Source organism: Carex rostrata, chromosome 10 (assembly GCF_964058835.1).
Source record: "Carex rostrata chromosome 10, lpCarRost1.2, whole genome shotgun sequence".
Taxonomy (NCBI): Eukaryota; Viridiplantae; Streptophyta; class Magnoliopsida; order Poales; family Cyperaceae; genus Carex; species Carex rostrata.
The window spans coordinates 1,911,179-1,930,232 of NC_135927.1; the positions used below are offsets into that span (position 1 = coordinate 1,911,179).

The following is a 19,054-nucleotide window of genomic DNA, read 5'->3' on the forward strand; positions in this document are numbered from 1 at the left end:
CAAGCAACCTTGCAACAATTATTCTGCCTATTTTAAAATTGGCAAACTTATAAAAAAAAAAAATACAATTATATAAACAATTTTTTGGAAGCATAATCAACATGGAAAATATTAAACAATAATTCTTTTAAAAGGAGTTTATCTAGATTTCTCCATTCTGACCTCTCAACATAACAAGACATCAACTAAAAGGAAATGAAATTTGTATAAAAAAAACTAATGATACTAATTACTACATCATAGAGGGCAAAAAAATTATAATACTACATCATAGAAGGAAATATGAACCGTTCAAATCATTTATGCACGAATCTCAAAGCAACAATAACATTGCAAAGAGGATGATTTCTCTCTAGATATGCAACATAGCATTTAACATCTATATAAAATAAGAATTCTATATTTAGACATCATATCATATTAAAATCTAAACTTTGTTTTAAGAATGCTGCTTCAAGGGATAATCTTTTTCCTTTTTTTTCCCCTTGAAAGACAAAAGTTAGAGGCAACAAAAGATTTGAGCCTCACAAAATCTTCTCAATTTCTCTTATTTCTTCCTTCACCATTTTTTTGTTGATAATGAAATGAGCTGCAAAACAAGGTAAGAAGTTGATTTAGAATTCTAAACTGCCTAAGAACCAAAATGAACTAAAATCAATATCTTAATTTTGAAAGACAACCGATCTGAACTGTTCAACGTGTATATGTAGATCAAAATTTACATTTTTTAGATAAGACCACTTGAATGTAGTGATTTTATACATATCTAAAAAAATAGTAAAAAAATTCTAAGAAATGAAAAATTTAGTCTACAAGTACATTTTCATATGGAAATCACATTGAACAGTTTAGATTGACTATTTGGACTTTAGAAATAAAAATATTAATCCATAGTACGGACCAATCTGCAATATGTATAGTACCATAGCCTCACTCTACTAATAATATTGAATATAAAAAATTGACTAAAGCACAAATTTTGTAAAAGAATGAGATCTTATGATTCAAATTTTATATTGGAGAGGTGGAGAGAAGTGTTGGTTGTTACCAATTGCATTGCACGGAATTTAAGAAAATAGGGATCTCCATAACAAAATGGTAAACTATAGTCCCCAAAATTCAAAAGTGGTCCCACCCTTTACAAGGACTATAATGCAAATTGGTATACCGAAAAGTTAGGAGAAATTCTAAAAACACACTTACTTGGCGAGCAACCTGTACCATTCTCCTATTACTCCTTGGTGAATCAGATACCTCCTTATTCTCCTCATTATTCCCGTTCTCATCCTTGTTATTCTCTGATACTGGTACAACAGCAGGAGGAATAACCTCGTCAGTGTTCTCTAACAAACCCCTCTTTCTCTTCCTTCTAAATGTGTATTTGATAGAGCGGAGGCCTTGCTCTGCTGTTGGGTCTGGAACTGGAGTCTCCAGTTCTTCCAAGTCTGCTTTGGTTTCTGTTGATTTAGGATCTACTGCAATCAGTTCCCCTATTGCCGGTTTATCATCTACGAAGTTTTAGGAATAAACCAATATAAGTTTTCGTAGAATAGGGAAGAATAGAGGCATAATCTTCTGGAATAAATCTTTTTTATTTAAGTGTTGTATATACTTTTTTGGTTATTATAGCTGTGATACCTTACAAAATTGAAAAGATAGATTTACCTTCTTTGTCAATGTTATCGGCTATCAACTCAAGGCCAACTGGAGCTTCGTCAGTAATAAACCCGACACCCGAATCCAAATTGTGCACCACTTCTTTTTCCTTTTCAGTGCATTTTTTAAGAACCTTATTTCCATTTTGAGAAACATTACCATCAATTTTCATGCCGAATTTGGAAATCTTTACATAATTGCTTTTTGTTCTCGACCTTCTAGGCGGGTCACTCATCAAAAAGACCTTTCTGTCGCTACTGCCGTTTTCTCTGGATTTTTTACTTTTACGATTTTTTCCAAGATTTTGACATCGACCACCTGTTAGATGATATTTGTAAATTTGGTTATTTGTATATAGTTGTATACTAGTACAAAATTAAAATGTACTATATATTGCTATAGTGCATATAAAACTATTTCATTTTGTACCTTTTGGGTCCTTGGATTGGTCGAATGCCCTGACCCGTTGGGTCAACCTGTTTCTTGACCGGACCTTTGATCCCTGATTGGTACCAATGCTGGTTCCGGTACCAGTACGGAGTGTATCCTTGACAGAGCAGCTGGAGTTGTCAGTACTGATGACATTCTGGTAATAACTGCTGGTATTCTCCTCTTCTTCTATGATAATAGGCCCCGCCTGTTGAGTCTTGTTCTTGTTGACCTCTCTTTCTCTCTCTAGGTCAGATTGTAGAGAGAGAATAACACTTTTAGCCTTCTCCAATTGCGATTCAAGCTCCTGAATCCTTCTCGCATGAAGCAAATTTCTAGTTTCCGCCTCATTTATCTAAAAATAACATAAATTTTTTTGTAAGCAACATAATTAGTCATATATCAGAGAAAAATGCCTAAAGTAGAGTCTCTTATTACTGTTTTATAGATGTAAAAATCTCAAAATTCAAGATATAAATTTTGATAGTAAAATCAAAACCTCCAATTCAAACCAGATTTCTCAACCAACAACTCTAACTAAAATTGACATAAATAAATTAAAATGTTTTTAAGCAACGTTTCAGCTCATATATAATGGGAAAAAAATGCCTAAAGTAGAGTCTCTTATTATAAATGTAAAACCTCCAAATTTCAAGATATACATTTTGATAGTAAAATTAAAACCTCCAATCTCAACCAAAATCAGAAAGGAACTGAAACCAACAAAATGTTAAGTTCAATATACCCAAAGTTCCTTTTCCTTTCATTTTTTTTTTAGAAATATGAGAAACCAACTAAAATTGACATAAATATGGAGCTAAAATTGACATAAAGTTCATACCTTGGTAACCTAGAAATTTGAATTGAGGAATTGAGGGGGTTAAAGGTTAAACCTTAGAATCCATGAGAGACTTGAGACGAAGCATCATGTCAACAGCGTCTTGTTTGGTGGTAGCGAGACTGCGTTGCAACCCCATCGCCTTCTTCTCCGACGCCAAGATTCGTGCAGCCGATTCAGCAGCTGTGTTGAGTATTATCTCTGCATAAGCCCTCTTCACCGCCTCCATTCTCTGCCATTCAACAACAATATTTTCAAAATTACAAAATGGTTTCAAAAGAGAGAAAGAAAGAGAAAGAGAGAGAGAAACCCACCTCGGTATCATCCATGGAGCGAAGGAGAAGAAGGGTAAAACGGTAATTGTTCGTTAATGGCGGTTGAGAGAAGGAAAAAAGGGGCGAGAGAGAGAGTTCCGAGTTGCTGCTCGCTGTCTCTTTCTCTTTCTCTCTTGTTCTTGCTTTAAATTCATATTCTCTGCAATAATGAACTGTTTGTGTTTAGATCTGATACGTTTGTTACATACATTCACGAATCTTGAAGGATATCTGTGTATTTTTTCGTAAAGCGGATTGGTCCAGATTCTGATCGGACGGTGTAAAGATAAATCTAAGCAGTGCGTTGATGCAGAGGATGAGGAATGTTTGAGTGGGAGGATCAGTTGGTTTGGGGAAACTAATGAGGTCAGCTGGTCTACCATTTAATGCTTGCACCTATTATAGATTCTTCCCCCCATTTTGAACTACATTCTTTCTTAAAAAATTCCAAATGTACATGAGTTTAAAAATGAGCAAAAATTTTCAATTCTTATTTCTAATCTGAAATTTTATTTTTATTTTATTAGTATAAAGATATTTCAATTATTTAATTGTAATATGCTCAAACTTTCTAGACTTAAATATTTTAAATTTAGTTACATTATAAAACAAATCTTGAATTATTGATTCCAATATTCTTTCTTTCTTCACCTGAAGTGATAATTTATCTAATATAAAAGAAAAATAAAAAATTGTAATAAAAAATGACTCCCACTGTATCAATGAAATTAAATACAGTTGTCATAGAATTAAAAGATATCAACTTAGAGCATTCTTATTTTTAAAATTAATTGTAATTTTCACGTTATATTAGAAATTATAATTGAATATCTAATTCTCATGCATCTCAGAAATTGACAAAGAATCAGAACAAATAGTTGAAAGAAAAGAAAAAAAAATAAGAAAAAAGAAACTCCATTAGTTAATCCTGCACCGAGTTTAGGGAAGACATGGGCACAGTGTCATTTCGGATTGGTTTGTTAGAAACGCTCCTTCGATCAGACGGTCGAGAGCACTCGAAGGTTTTCCAATCCAACGGTTGATATGAACTATTATCACCTATAACCTGCCTCCGTCTCCTCTCTTCTTCCTTTCTTTCAATTTGTGTAATTAATAAATAAAATTAATTTGTTAACAAAAGTAAAATTTGTTTTCAATTTATTATTGTATTTGGATCTCGCCAGAGGTGTTTAAACAGTCGGTTTGGAAATGATGAAATCAAAGTTTTCTTGATTTTCAAAAATGGATCTGAACTGAACCGATTAACCCAATCAACCAATTAAGAACCGAACCGAACAATTTCAATTGTTCACTTTAATTAATTAAACCGAAGTAAACATATTAGTACATATTAGTATCATTATTAACAAAAAGAAAAACCAATCCTTTTAAATCAAAATTTCCCGACTCATATAAAATCAAAATGGTTCGTGCGCAAATGAATTGTATTACATCGATTTAGACCTGCATAAGAATTAAATATTATTTGGATAATTTTGTTTCTTTTGTTTAAATTAAATAATTTAGATCTCTACAGAAGTATATATTTCATTAACAATTTCTCATAATTAATTTGCTTCTCTTTGGCTTTAAATTTGATTTAAAAAACACACATCGATGACGTGGGAAGCGAGCGAGCGAAGAAAGGGCGAAAAGATAAACAGATTTAGGATTTATTTATTATATATTAATTTTCACGACAATAAATGAAGTAATTATGAAACATGTAAAATGCATAATCATTCATCTGTTCTCCTCATTCACACACTTTTTATTTTGTTATTCACGTTTTTGTTGCTTTCGAAAAAATTAGATTAATTGCTACAAATATCAAGTGAGCAGAATGAATTGCTTGTGAGTTTAAAAGAAATTCTATTATAAATTAATTTAAAAATAAAATATATTTATTATTTAACAAAATTTGAGGCCATGTTAGATATTAGAGAAAATCCATTTTTGAAATCCAACTGATTAAGAAAATCCAACCAAATGGCCAAAACATTTAAATTGCATAATATTTTTCCCAATTAATTAATTATCACAATTTATTCTTCATAAAAAATGGCAAAACTTGACAATATATTTTTGATAGATATGATCTTACATAGGTGTGTAATGAGTGTCGTGACGATACAAATGGGGGGTGATGATAATGGTACACTCGGTTGTAACTTCTATGCACTCGGTTTTGTAACTTCTAGCACGGAGCGATTTCAATTGTTTAGCTATTGTATAGACCAGAGAGATGTGTGTATGAGAGAGAATAATTTATAACAATGTTAAGGGAAGAGGCTGCTGTCATTTCGAGAGACATAATTTATAAGATTAGTTAATTAAGAAAGGACTTTTATAATTACTAGTTAAGTGTCCGTGCGTTGCAACGGGATTGAAATATTATTTTGATTACTTTTTTTAGATGTGATTAATATTTATTTGATTTTGTCATAATGTATTAATCAATAACGAGAGAAACAAAAATCAATGAATTCAATCGAGGTGTTAATAGGTGGAAACACAAACAACCACATCAAACAGGGCCACGGAAGATCCGGGAATATATCCTCTGAGATATCCCAACTTTTGCGTATCCTGTGAGATATGAGTGCGTATCCTCTGAGATATCTCATATTTTGCATGACCGATGTGTCCGGTTCCTATTCGGAGATAGCATGGGAGCGAGTTCTATTTGAGCTTTGAGATTTATGCAGAACGTAGTTGGACTGTTGAGATTTTCGAAAAAGTCATGCACCATATGAGATATCTCAGAGGATGCGAATTCGTGAGATATCCCAACTTTTGCGTGACGCGTGTCTGGTGCCTCGGGGTGCTGTATCCTGTGAGATATCCCAACTTTTGCGTGACGCGTGTCCGGTGCCTATTCGGGGTGTTGTAGGGGTCAGTATTATGTGTGTTTTGAGATTTGTGTGGAGCGTATTTAAACGGTTGGGAAAACGCGTGGAGCGTATCCGGTGCCTATTCGGTTGGGAAAACGTGTGGATTGCATGGAAAGACGAGAAAATGCGTGGACACTTTATTGAATTACTTTGCGACTTTTCATGTAATTGATACATCTTTATTTAAATTTAGATTTCTACACGCTTGACTACATGACACAAATGTATAAAATCAAACTCATTTATTAAAGACTGAGACTGAGATCAGTTTTGATGAGTGGCTGAGATTCATAGAATGAACGGCTCAGATCTTCTCTGGACAGATAGAGGATTGGATCCCAAAAAAATTTGCATGATATTATAGTTTATAATTATTTTTTGGAAAGGCGGTTTAATTTTGAAAATAAAGATAAGTTAATTATGGAAAGACTGCTCATGACTTTAGTTAGTTTAATTTCATATTTAAAATCTTTATTTTTATTATGAGGAATAAGTTGTATTAGAAAAAACATAAAAAAAAAAAAATTAAAATAAAAAGTATAATAAAAACAGGTGTTGAAATGACTCTGGGCCGATTGAAGGTGGCCCAAGAGCATATAATATTAATTTCAGTTTTCATAAAATGGATAACAACATCAACTATCATCGTATTATGCTAATTAGATGAGCACAAATACTATATCATACCTTCATTTGCCTCAGTGTATCTTTTAAATTCTCAATTTCTTCCTTAATTTATTTCCTTTTTAGAATCTCTAGCTGGGTTTTTTCAATTTCGTATAACATTTTTGGTTTCTCTCATACTGATGGTACTTCACTGAGTAAAACATATGAATCTGCTTTTTCTGTTCGCTCGATCCTTGCATCAACTCCGTGCACTGAACTCATGTCGACTTGTTCGTCTTGCGCTGAAATTTGATTAGTTTCTGTCTCACCGCCTGTGAAATTCTTCTCTCCAATCGATTCTAGTAATCTTTCCCTTGCATTGATCACCAGTTGCTCCACGTTGATGAGGTTAATTTGCTGGGGAAAAACAATTTGTTATATGAACAGTACTTTTGTCCTATCTTATGGCAGAAAATTCTCCAATTGAGAAAATACCAGTTTCTTTTAAACCACAGCGAATTAATTTGTTACAAATGAAAAACCGGTTTAAGGAATACCGGAATCTTAGTTTAACTTAAAATTAAATTAAAATCAACAAACCTGTTTCAAATGAAGAACACGTGGACAACGACGAGCTAGCAATATTCATCAAATTTATTATTTATATCTTTCAAAACTCATGTTAATTGAGAAAAAAGTAATAAATAATGAATTTGAATGGTTGATATTAATTTATCTCTTAAACCCGTGCAGAGGAATGAATTTCCCAATCAATAATCTGACAAAGAAAAAGTTTTCCAATCCAACGGCCAATATGAACTATTATAACACTCTTCTTTCGCGCTCTCCTCCACTTGCAAAGTTGCAATTAATTCTCATCTCTTCTTCCTTTCACTTTGTGTAATTAATAAATAAAATATTATTAAATACAAAATTAGTTTCGCGTTCACCTATAATTCATGTGCTGATAATTTGTTAACAAAAGTAAAATTTAGTATTGAGAATAATATTGTTTTGAATTTTATATTTAATTGTAATAGAGGCTAGCTAGGTAATATGGGTGGTTGAAAATTGACCTACTTAATTAATTTGATTGGCTGAAAATTGGGGTAAATATTTTAACAGAGTAATTTTGACTTCATACAGCTCGCCAAATGTAAGATAAAAACAGCGCTATATAATAATATTTTTTTTCATAGGCAGTACGTGCAATTAAAATTTAATTGCAACTCATTCTTGTTGCATCCGCAGCGAGAGGAGTATGGTTAATATCGAATTGTTTAAAATAATTATTTGGTGATATATTTTTTTTGTTGAAATTTATTTTATATGGAATTGTTAATTTATGATTTTTTGAATTATATCTTAGTTTTGCTGGATTCTGGATTTTTTTTTTTGTTATATATGTTCTCTAAATAATATCACTAGATCGATTGACAACATAAAGAAAATGTTACATTCAATTGACTTAACTACTAATTACACAAATAAGTTTTAATTGATTTGTAAACAAATAATTCAATGAAAACTGTTCCATCCACAGCATTAAACCCTAATGTCAATGTGTTCAATTTTTCTTGTGGTCACATGCAGTTTAATTATTCTAAATACATAATTAAACTTGACATTCAATTTTGAAGAATAAAATCCATGAGACAAATTAAAACCAAAATTAATAGAATATCTAATTAAATTTAAAGTTGAAACTATAAATCAAACTTCAACAAAAAATAATATATATAGTTACACAATTTAGTCTGAAAAATCTAAGTAATTAATATTGGAACACGTAGGTACCCTAGTTATACTCTTAATTATATCTCACTATTTCAAAGATAGAATTCGTATCATATCTGCATTGAATGCAGAATGAATCTAAACGTCCAATCTGTGTTGGTACAAATATTCAAGGAACCCATTGGATTGTATTAACTCAAATTCTGAGTTAATGTAGAGGACACGTGTTCTAAAAGGATATCGGGTCAAAGTTTGAGTTTAGATTCGGACCTTATTTTGACTCTATTTTGGTGAGACATGAAAATAGAGTCTCACCATATATATATGGATGTTTATTTTCTCTATTTCTATTAAACTGTTTTGAATTTACTTCACGGCTCACTTGGCAACAAAAAAAGACATTTGGCCCACTATAAGCCCAATTAGTTTCTCAGTTCAATTAAAAGTAACTAGTGAAACAGGCCAAATATAAGCCCATTATAACTTCCCCCAAAGCAGATGTCTTTGGCGAGGCCCATAATTTAAAAATGTTAATATGTCAAATTTAAAATTCCGAGGTATATATTGCTAGCTAGTAGTGAAGTTAGTTGACTTGACTCAAACGCATCTATATATATATATTCAGTAAATTAATAAATAAATCAATGATCTATTCAATTAAAAGTGGCCTCGTCATCCCGGTCCCAGCGTTAAATATTTCATCATCACAGTCAAGGTCTGAATTGGTAAATCAATATGATGTGGTTTCAGTAGCTATTGTGCAGAAAACATGCAGGAACAGCTGGGTTGGACCGCACCATTGATATCAATGTGGTTTCACCATATTTCTGTCTAATCACACTAATGGTACGATTTCAACCTTTCAGAGAACCAAACAGCAGTAGTAGAAGAATTTCAGGCATACCCCCTCAAAAACTTGGCAATTTATTAGTCTGGTTGTACAAAAATTGAAGTATGAATTGCTAGCTAGTATTAATTGGACAACAATCAGAGGTATTAATTGCAAGTAGTAAAGTAGTAGTTGACTTGACTCAAACGCATCAGTCATTGAATTAATTAATAGTACAGACTACAGTTTGTTAAGAATATATAGTAGTAATTAATAATTAAGTGAATCAATGAATCAGTCATTTTAATTATATATCATATAATTATTCAAGTTGTCTTTTTATATAAAAGAAGACAATACAATATCAACAAGTGTAGAGATAAGAAGAAATAATTCAGTTTGATGAAGTAATTAATTAAGTTTCGGTGACACAAACAACAATTAAATGGAGAAATTATGAAATCTAATATGGCTAAAACATATAAAAGATAATCACTTTCATTCTCATTCTCCCTCTCATGCTCCAGGATGCATCCATTCGATATATATATTATTTTTAACAAAGGCGACTAATATTATATCTCAATTTAAATTTCAAAAATACTACTAGTTATTCTTTGGATATATTACAGCAACATGTAAGGGCTCAATTAGTTTGAAAATTCATAGTTTTGGAATTTTCTAGAGTGTATAGCTTGGTAATTAAACCCAGCAATATATTTCATTTTATTGGTAACTCACCCAGCATATAATAAAAAATAATAAGAAAAAAGGAAAGAGATCTAGAGAGAGAAAGATACAACAGTCCGACACTGAGGATGTAATTGTAGTTGTGCCATCAATTCATACATATATGTGTTAAATTCAAAGTAGGTACTTTATCTATGATCCCATTAATTGGTCTCACCTACTCCTCAACATTTGTCATTGTTTACATCAACATCACTATTTCACTTATCGGTTTCGTCGTATTGTGTTCACTTTAATTTGAAGAAAAGTAAAAGTAAAAGTAAAAGAATGTTGATAGAGAGATTGAGAGAGAGCTTACATGATTGCTCTGGTGGGGAATTGCCATCCAATTGTGTTAATCATGTTCATGGAAGATCTCTTATCTGGATTTTGAATATGTGACTTCTTACACGGTGGATATTACATTTGTCACTAGATAAAAGAAAAAAAATATTTTTTGTTTGTTGTACATTTCTTCTCTATTAGTACTGTGATGTATATATTTTGTTGTTCTTTGCATTTATTTGGAACATCATGTGTATTTTTTGACCAAAACATACAATGTTGGCCAATAACTGCTATTTTTTCCTAAATAAATTTAATAATTTACTTGGCAAACAATGTTGCACAGAAAGAAAATATATGTAAAAAATTAGAATCTGATGCCCATCAATTTCTCTATTTTTCATTCTTCAATTAATTACCATTTACATCACAAATTTTCATTAAAAAATCAATAAAACAGTTAATTAATTTTCTGGTACCAATTGATTGGGGGCATTATTTTCTGTACCAATGACAATCTATTACAATGCCAATTATGTAACTTATATTATCTTCACAATGAAGTTTGTTAAATGTCAACATATCTCAGAGGAATCCAATACCGGCCTGAGGTGGCTCACGTCTTATGGATCTCGCTGTACTATTTAACAAAAAAAAAAACCTAAATTTAATTTGTTGTTTGGAAGTCAAAACACCTACGTCTGGTAACTCTGATTCATGTATGATACTTTTAAAACATAAATTTTGGTGTTTGGATGACAAAATCAATAGGATCGGTAACTCTCAACCAAGTCTTGTATTTTTTAATACCTAAATTTTGATGTTTGGACTTTGGAAAGCAAAATACCTAGGTCTGGTAATTTTGTACCAAGTATGGTAATATTAAAACCAGAACCCTAAACCCCAGATTTATACAAATTCTAATAATTTATAATATGTAATTATTAATACAAAAAAATAAATCATATTTATAAAAGACTTAGTATTTACTTTCCAAAGTTGCTCAGAAAAAGCTAGAGATTGTAGACATAACATTCGGTAAATTTAATAAATTTCTTTGTAATAATATTTGGATTTAATTATCAAATTAGAAAACTATTGGGGTTATTTGTATAAAATGTTCAATAAGTTTCATTGAAATAATATTGGATGGATTTTAAATTTTATAAATTTAATGTTCTATTTATAAAAAGTGTAAAGTTTAAAATAAATAAAGAAAATAAAAATATTATGATGACCAACGTGGCACAAACTATTTGGGTACGTAATACATATATATATATGGACGTTAAATTGTTTATTTATTATTACTGTATAATCTACATATATACTAGATGCTTATTATTTAAAAAACCATAACAGTACTTGTGCAATGATTTGGCGTGTAAAGAATAATTAACGTTAACATGCATAATTACTATGGTGGGAACAGCGGTCCGTCCGTGACATTTCTTGATGAACTACCACTTATCAATATTAAATGATTCATCACTTGTTTTGTTCGATCTTATTGCTCAATGCATCGAAAGTCGACATTTTAATTAACTTGTATGGATCAGTAGGAATCTTAATTACCTAAACACGTTATAGTCATGGTTCAAAAAATCGGAATCGGAATTGGATTTTTGACTGCCGAGTCAGAATCGGATGAATCGGCCGGAATCGGAAGAATCGGATCGGTAACTCGGTTATTTTTGCCAGAAGCCTTGTTTTGTAGCCAAAAAATAGAAAAAAATTGATAAAAATAATTTGTAAAAAAACTATGTTATGACAAAATATTACACTCAAATAATCCACTAATTATATAATATAATACAAGCATTATAAATATAACATATTTTTTGTTGCCGGAAACTATACCGAGCTGGCTGGATCATCTCATCGTCCACTGTATTAAAATACGAATTGGGATATTGTTGTACAATTTTGTAACAAAATGAAATAAAATGTAAGTATAATTTTGTAAATCTAAACCATAATATTCAATATTAATGCAACAATAAATTAAAAATAAAACATAAATAATTTCCTTATTTTTTGATCTAAACATACCAGTAAGGTTAGAACATATCACTAGATTATATAATTTTCTACAACAAATTTCTCCACCTTGCTTCGATTTAGAATGTTATTATTATTATTTTTTTGACATTAGAATGTTAATTCTCTTATGAATTTATCTGATGAATTTATTGACGAGAATTAGATAATTATCTTCTTTTTTTGATGAAAATTTCGCACTTGTATTAATTGAACATAAGATCTATGCTTTAGATTACATTTTAATACTAGAATTTAAAGCCGTAAATCCCATCCCTTCATCTACAGCCTAATTAAATGCCTCTTGAGTTCCACCCTTTTTTTTTTGTAAATACTGAACAGATCAGGGTTCTAAGTGAAACTTTCCTTCTCTTCTCTTGTCTGACAAGTGACAACTCTCCTCAACCTCACCAGTATCCGCAAAAATGGCTAGAAATCACTCGTACGGGGCTGCTCTTCTACACGTCTCCCTTCGCTTCACCTATTGCATTGTTCTTCAATCAGAAATACCTCCTTGCTCAGCCTTTCTTCAAGCCTCCATACGGTGAAGTCACCCTACGACATCAAAGCCAGCTGAGACTCGGTTGAGGTTAGTGGGAATCTGTCATTTTTTCTTTCAATCGGCTCAACTCGGAGTAAAACTCGGTTGACTCGGTGTAACTCGGCTTGACTCGGCCGAAAAATCGGAAAATCGGCCGATTCCGTCACTATTCATCCGATTTTTTTGGAAAAAATCGCACAAACTCGAGAATCGGGCAAAAATCGGCTCGGTCCCGTCCGATTCCGAGTTGAATCGGCCGATTTTTTGAACTATGGTTATAGTCTAGTTTGTCTTGACTCATTTCAGATCTAACAGGTATTGTAATTCCTAATTCGTAAGAAGTAATAAATGAACTAACCAAGTAACTTCCACGAACCTCCAGATCTACTTTGACTGGAAGATCAAATCAAACTAGACAACGAAGCTTCAGCTTGGTTTCCAGCCTGTTCGCCTATTTAATGAGACCATCTTTAGCTTAATTCATAGTCATCTGCAATAGCAAAAATTATTATCCTCTCACCCATATCAACACAGAAATGGCTCAGGCGGTTTTGAATATTGTAGTGAGCAAGCTTGCCAATGTTATCGAGAAAGAAGTCGAGCACTTGGGTGGGGTTAGGGCGAAAGTCGAACGGGTGCAGCGTGAGCTCATCAGAATCCGATGCTGCCTGATAGATGCAGCCTCAAAAAGCAAAGGAGATGAAAGGGTGCAGAACTGGCTAAATGAGCTCCGTGATGTAGCCTATCGCATCGAGGACACAATCGACACGTTCTTTCTGGGAGATGGTGTTGATGTTAATCTCAAAGAAGATTCTACCTTTTCGCCACCATTCAAGAAGCTGCGTCGCATGCACCAGGTGATATATGATCACCACAAGCTTGGCACTGAACTCGATTACATTCAAAATCTTCTCAAAGAGATCTCAGAAAGCCGGGTCCGCTATGGAATCCAAGACCTACAAGACATTGTGGGAGAGCCAGTCAGAATGCCTTTTCGGAGAGCTGCTTATTCTGAAGTAGACGAAACTGAAGTCGTAGGCTTGCAGGATGACAAGATCAACATTCTGAAGTTGTTGTGCCCTGAAAAAACACCTCGACGGGCGGTCATAACCATCGTTGGTGCCGGCGGTATAGGAAAGACTACCCTTGCATGTATGGTATACAAAAGGTAAGTGCAAATTTCGTTTTCCAATTATGTTTTAAGCTTTTAATGATATAAGTAATTACAACAATAATAATAAGAGCTATTCTGAGTTGCTGCGTATAGCAATGATCAACTACTACTACTGTTATATATTACGATTTTCTAGATTTAATAGTGATCATAACTGCACAATTGCTCAATATCTTAGTAATACATGGTTGCAATCATCAATATTGTTTAGAAACTTTGCTAGAAATCAATCCAATAACATATCTTCTTTGTTTGTTTAACCAGTGCCAAAGCAGATTTCGACTATCATATAATGTTGTCAATCTCTCAACAGTTCAGTCTAATTGATCTCTTGAGAAAGATGATCAGCAAGAACAACAATTCCGTACCAAACGATCGGGGTGAAGACTATTATGTTGGCGAACTCAAAAGATGTTTAAATAGCCGAAGATATCTGATCATTCTAGATGATGTGTGGACGGGTGATTTATGGAATGAACTGAAAGAGGTATTGCCTGATAATAAGAATGGCAGTCGAGTTTTGATGACTACCAGGCATAACGATGTTGCGAAATCAGCTGATTCCAAAATACCACCATATGAACTCAACTTGTTAAATGAAAAGGAAAGCCTAGATCTCCTCCTCAAAAAGGCTTTCCCTTATCAAGAACCCCATGAAGAATGCCCTAAAGATCTGCTCGAGCTTGCACCTGAACTATCAATGAAATGTAAGGGTTTACCTCTGGCTTTGATAGTATTAGGTGGTATCATTTCAACCAAAGAACTTTCCTACCTTGCGTGGGAAAGGGTGCTGCAAACAATGACTTGGCACTCAGACGGCACTGGCTGCATGCGTATTGTAGCAATGAGCTACGAAGATATGCCTTATTATCTCAAGGCATGCTTCCAATATCTTGCTTTTTTTCCTGAAGATTATGTGATTTCTGCAAAATCTCTGATCAGAATGTGGGTAGCAGAGGGGTTCATACCACTCGAGGGTAGGCGAACAATAGAGATAATGGTTGAGGACTGTCTTGAGGAACTTTCTAGAAGGTTATATTTTTTTCCTTATTTTTTATTTGGCAACTATACAATATTATTGCAAACATTTTTATTCCATAGAACACACTTGATATATATTCTGGTTGTGGTTTATAATGGAGTAGAAGAAGTAGAGATCCATTATTTATTGCAAGAAAACCAAGGCCCAATGAGAATTTACATTTTTTATAAATGACAATGGTATTTTGTAAACATGCCATTAATTAAGATCAAGCTTTTGTACCACCTAAACACAACACTGCTCATCACCTATATATGATTTTACTAGTAAAAGCTAATCTGCGACAAAACCAAAACAAAATATGCCAGTTTATATTACTGTAAAGAAGACGAAATTATTTATAAAGAGTACTGTACTTAATATCCATTAATTTAGTTTAATTTTCAAAACCAATTAGTCATCTTTCAAGCAATTTGAAAAAAATAATTATGATTGCAGTACTTTCATCATTTTCTGACTTGTTTGTGAACCAAACTTAATTCAGGAGTATGGTTCAAGTATTAAGCCGATCCGCGAATGGTTTGATCAAGCACTTCAAAGTGCATGATATTCTCCACGACTTGGCAATGCATGAAGCCGAGCATGAAAACTTTGTCACTGTTTTCTCACAAGCATCAGATGACACACTGCCCAACAACATCATCCGACGTGCTTCGCTTCAAGCCCAAGACAAGAATGACCAATTCTTGGAATATGTAGGTGCAAATACCCGTTCTTTACTATTGTTTGGTACTAGAACTTCAGGATGTCATATAATGAGTTTAAATTGCTCTAATTTTAGGCTACTTAAAGTTCTAGAAATTGTGGGTATCAAGAGACACATATTTGAATTAAAATCATTCGATGAGTTGATTCACCTGAAATACTTGGGGCTTAGAGGCTGCGATGTTGGTCTCTCCTCATTTTCTTGTCATAATATGAAGAGACTCGAAACCCTGGATGTGCGAGGGTCTAACTGTAGCCTGGCATGTGATGACTTGTGGAAAATTGGTACACTGATGCATGTACTGGTTGACTTCAGGAACTTTTTTGATGGACCAGTATCAAAAGGTATCCTAATGAGAAATCTACAGACCCTGAAGTGGGTAACAATTAAGAGAGCATGTTATGCGAAGTTGCCCCACATACGTAAATTAGGTATTATAAATGAATGTGACGAATGGGTTTCAATAACCAATCTACTTCAAACGTTGCATTTTCTGGTCTCCTTGGGGATCGCTGCAAATGATCATGATGACTATCTCCCGATGGAGATTGTTTACCCAAAAACACTCCCAAATTATAAGAATTTGCAATCCTTACACTTGAGTGGAAAGTGGCCTGAGAATGTCAATGTAGAGGCCAGCTTGCTTCCACCACACCTCGTTAAACTCACACTGGAATCGTCCGCCCTTAAGCATAATCCAATGCTAGAGCTCGGAAAGTTGAATAGCCTAAAAAAACTTTGCTTGAAATACCGTACATTGGATTATGATTGGGAGGATCCAATAATCTGTACAGAAGGATTCCCTGTCCTACAATACTTGAAAGTGGGTTATAATTCGAACGTCAAGGATTTGACGGTGGCAAAGGGGGTCATGCCAAAACTTACATATCTCCAAGTAGAAAAAGACACCGTGGTGCACCTGCCTCCTGAGCAACAGCACGTGACAGTTCAAAGAGGCTAGTAATATTACTATTTGGTCAAGTGGTAATATCTATCACAGTGACCACCAACTTTTTTTTGTTTGAGAGAAACTTGTATTATTAGTAATATATATGGTGCAGCGTGCATGTATATTATTCTTTTGTTTTTTTTGTACACATCGAAAGTAATCGAATTTTACCAGGTCTGCAGAACCAACAAGCTGGTTGCGCATATATAGTCTGTGGGACCATTCTTGTAAAACCTACATACATTAAATGTCAGAATAGGTCTGCAGACGATATATGCACACCGCAGACTTGATAAATTTGGAATTTCTTACAAAAACTGATTAAACGGTTTATCTTTGTATTATATTAATTTCTTGTATTTTTTTTTCCTTCTTTTGGCTATCAGGGTGCGTACAATAATAGACCGATCGATGCATCTAGATTTTAAAATGTGTACTTGTGCTAACGTATATTAGTCTATTTTTTTTTTTTTAATATTTGTGTTATACTTGAATATTATATTTCTTTCAAGTCTCGTAGGAGATTTGTTATTAAGTAATCATGTGCTTTAGCCTTTCTTTATTATTATCACAGCGTTAATGGCCGAATAAGTAATCACAAAAATTACAATGTGTTGCGTTCTTTTACTATTGCAGGGGCACAAATTTATAATATAATTTTAAAGCTGAATTGTAGGTTTGTTATTGTAGTAATAATGATGACAAATTAATTCATTTTATCGGAGATCACTTGACTCCTCTATTTTTGCTGGACTTTGATGAAAACCAAGGTTTTTAGATATGCGATGGTTGTGATGGTACAAACGAATCTTGTTTTTCGTTTGTCTATCAAAAATTTGAAAGCTCTTTTTTTTGAAGGTGTCAAACTACAAGATCATCGATTTATTTATCATTTTCAGGACATTTTGCGTTTATATTGTAGAGAATTTGGATATAGAATCTGACATTTTTTTAATTAATTAAATTTACATAGATAAGTACTATTGTTCAATTTTATATGCTTACTATAACAAATTAGGGAAAATAAATATAATTCTCTGGCACACTATATGCAAGTTTTACATATATATGAAGTTGTCAACATCAGCACATATTTCTCTGGCGCATATTCGACCATCGAAATGCCCTCAATTGATATTTCACTTGTTGTTGTTCGTTCAATTCCTGGATGAAACAGAATACATGGACAGTAATTACGGTAATAATTTAAATTTTAATTAAGGGTAACTTGGTCTAAAAAAATAGCTCCAGTGTGCAAAGCTGGGGTACTGTACATGTAATATTTACAGTAATGGAAATCTGAATTATTTTACTTAAATATTTTAGGAATAGAATCTTTTTGCCAACAAAAATTAAGAAATTAATAAAGATGGGGGAACTGTACCTCTTTTGTTGTATTTAATTAGTTCCCTCTGCCAAATTGAAACCCCAAAACTAACTTCAATGAATTAATTGCCAACTTCCAAGCTAGCTATCACTTTTATCTTGGGCTTCAAAGAAATACATCTCTCATTTTATTTTGGGCTTGGGCCAATGTAGTCAACAGAAATAAACCCTAAAATTAATAGGTTTCACATGTGCATATCTTTTGTCCCATATTTGAGCAGGCTCTCCCAAGAATAGACTATAGAGTTGAGGTGTGATATGCATGGGTGCCGACTTCAATTAATTAACAATATGTACTCTACATCTCCATTCTATTATTAAGCACGTTGGGTGTCCGATCCGCCAATGGCTACGATTGAGAGATGAAACTTCGGATTTGATCTCAGCTCTCCAATTACATAATTTGTATTCTTTTGATTAAATGCATCTCTTTTATGTATAGAAGTCTAAATTTAGTTAAAAACATACCCACTACATGTGTTGTCACACGATACGTTACAATTAAAATTGAATAAATTCTGAAATTTAGCGATATATTTATCTGTTTCCTTATTCCTTTATTTCCATATTTCTCCTCTTCAATTGAGAAGACTCCACCTTCCATTTTCTTATTTATTGTTTCCTTACTTCTTCGTTTCTATACGAATCACAATGGAAATCATTTTTTTTAATTTCCTTATTTCTCTTTCTTTGTTTCTATACATATTGGTGTGGGTAATTTAGAATATATTTCCAATATATAATATATCAATGTGTGCATGTGTGTGTGTGTGTGTATTCTAAATTGGAAACAAAGAAGAATATAAATTGGAACGTGTGTGTGAATATATTTTTTTCTTATAATATGTGTGTGTATATATATATATATCCTATACATACACACGATAACACTTTTTATT

General features: G+C 32.8%; 2 protein-coding genes and 1 long non-coding RNA gene across 3 annotated transcripts; 2 read left to right on the top strand and 1 right to left on the bottom strand.

Annotated features, from left to right (window-relative positions):
* Nucleotides 1-466: 466 nt before the first annotated feature.
* Nucleotides 467-3,362, bottom strand: LOC144561000 (uncharacterized). Its single transcript, XM_078310222.1, has 6 exons — nt 3,238-3,362; nt 2,979-3,155; nt 2,086-2,440; nt 1,666-1,974; nt 1,204-1,508; nt 467-589 (listed from the first exon to the last, which is right to left on the bottom strand). The coding sequence occupies exons 1-6, from the start codon at nt 3,250-3,252 to the stop codon at nt 560-562; spliced, it is 1,191 nt and encodes a 396-aa protein (XP_078166348.1). The 5' UTR covers nt 3,253-3,362; the 3' UTR covers nt 467-559.
* An 8,573-nt stretch (nt 3,363-11,935) lies between these two features.
* Nucleotides 11,936-13,574, top strand: LOC144560727 (uncharacterized). Its single transcript, XR_013513458.1, has 2 exons — nt 11,936-12,946; nt 13,281-13,574. It is a non-coding gene; the product is annotated as an uncharacterized LOC144560727 (long non-coding RNA).
* A 172-nt stretch (nt 13,575-13,746) lies between these two features.
* On the top strand, nt 13,747-15,919 carry LOC144560840 (toMV resistance protein Tm-2(2)-like). Its single transcript, XM_078310071.1, has 4 exons — nt 13,747-14,066; nt 14,337-15,104; nt 15,599-15,809; nt 15,896-15,919. The coding sequence occupies exons 1-4, from the start codon at nt 13,747-13,749 to the stop codon at nt 15,902-15,904; spliced, it is 1,308 nt and encodes a 435-aa protein (XP_078166197.1). The 3' UTR covers nt 15,905-15,919.
* Nucleotides 15,920-19,054: the final 3,135 nt, after the last annotated feature.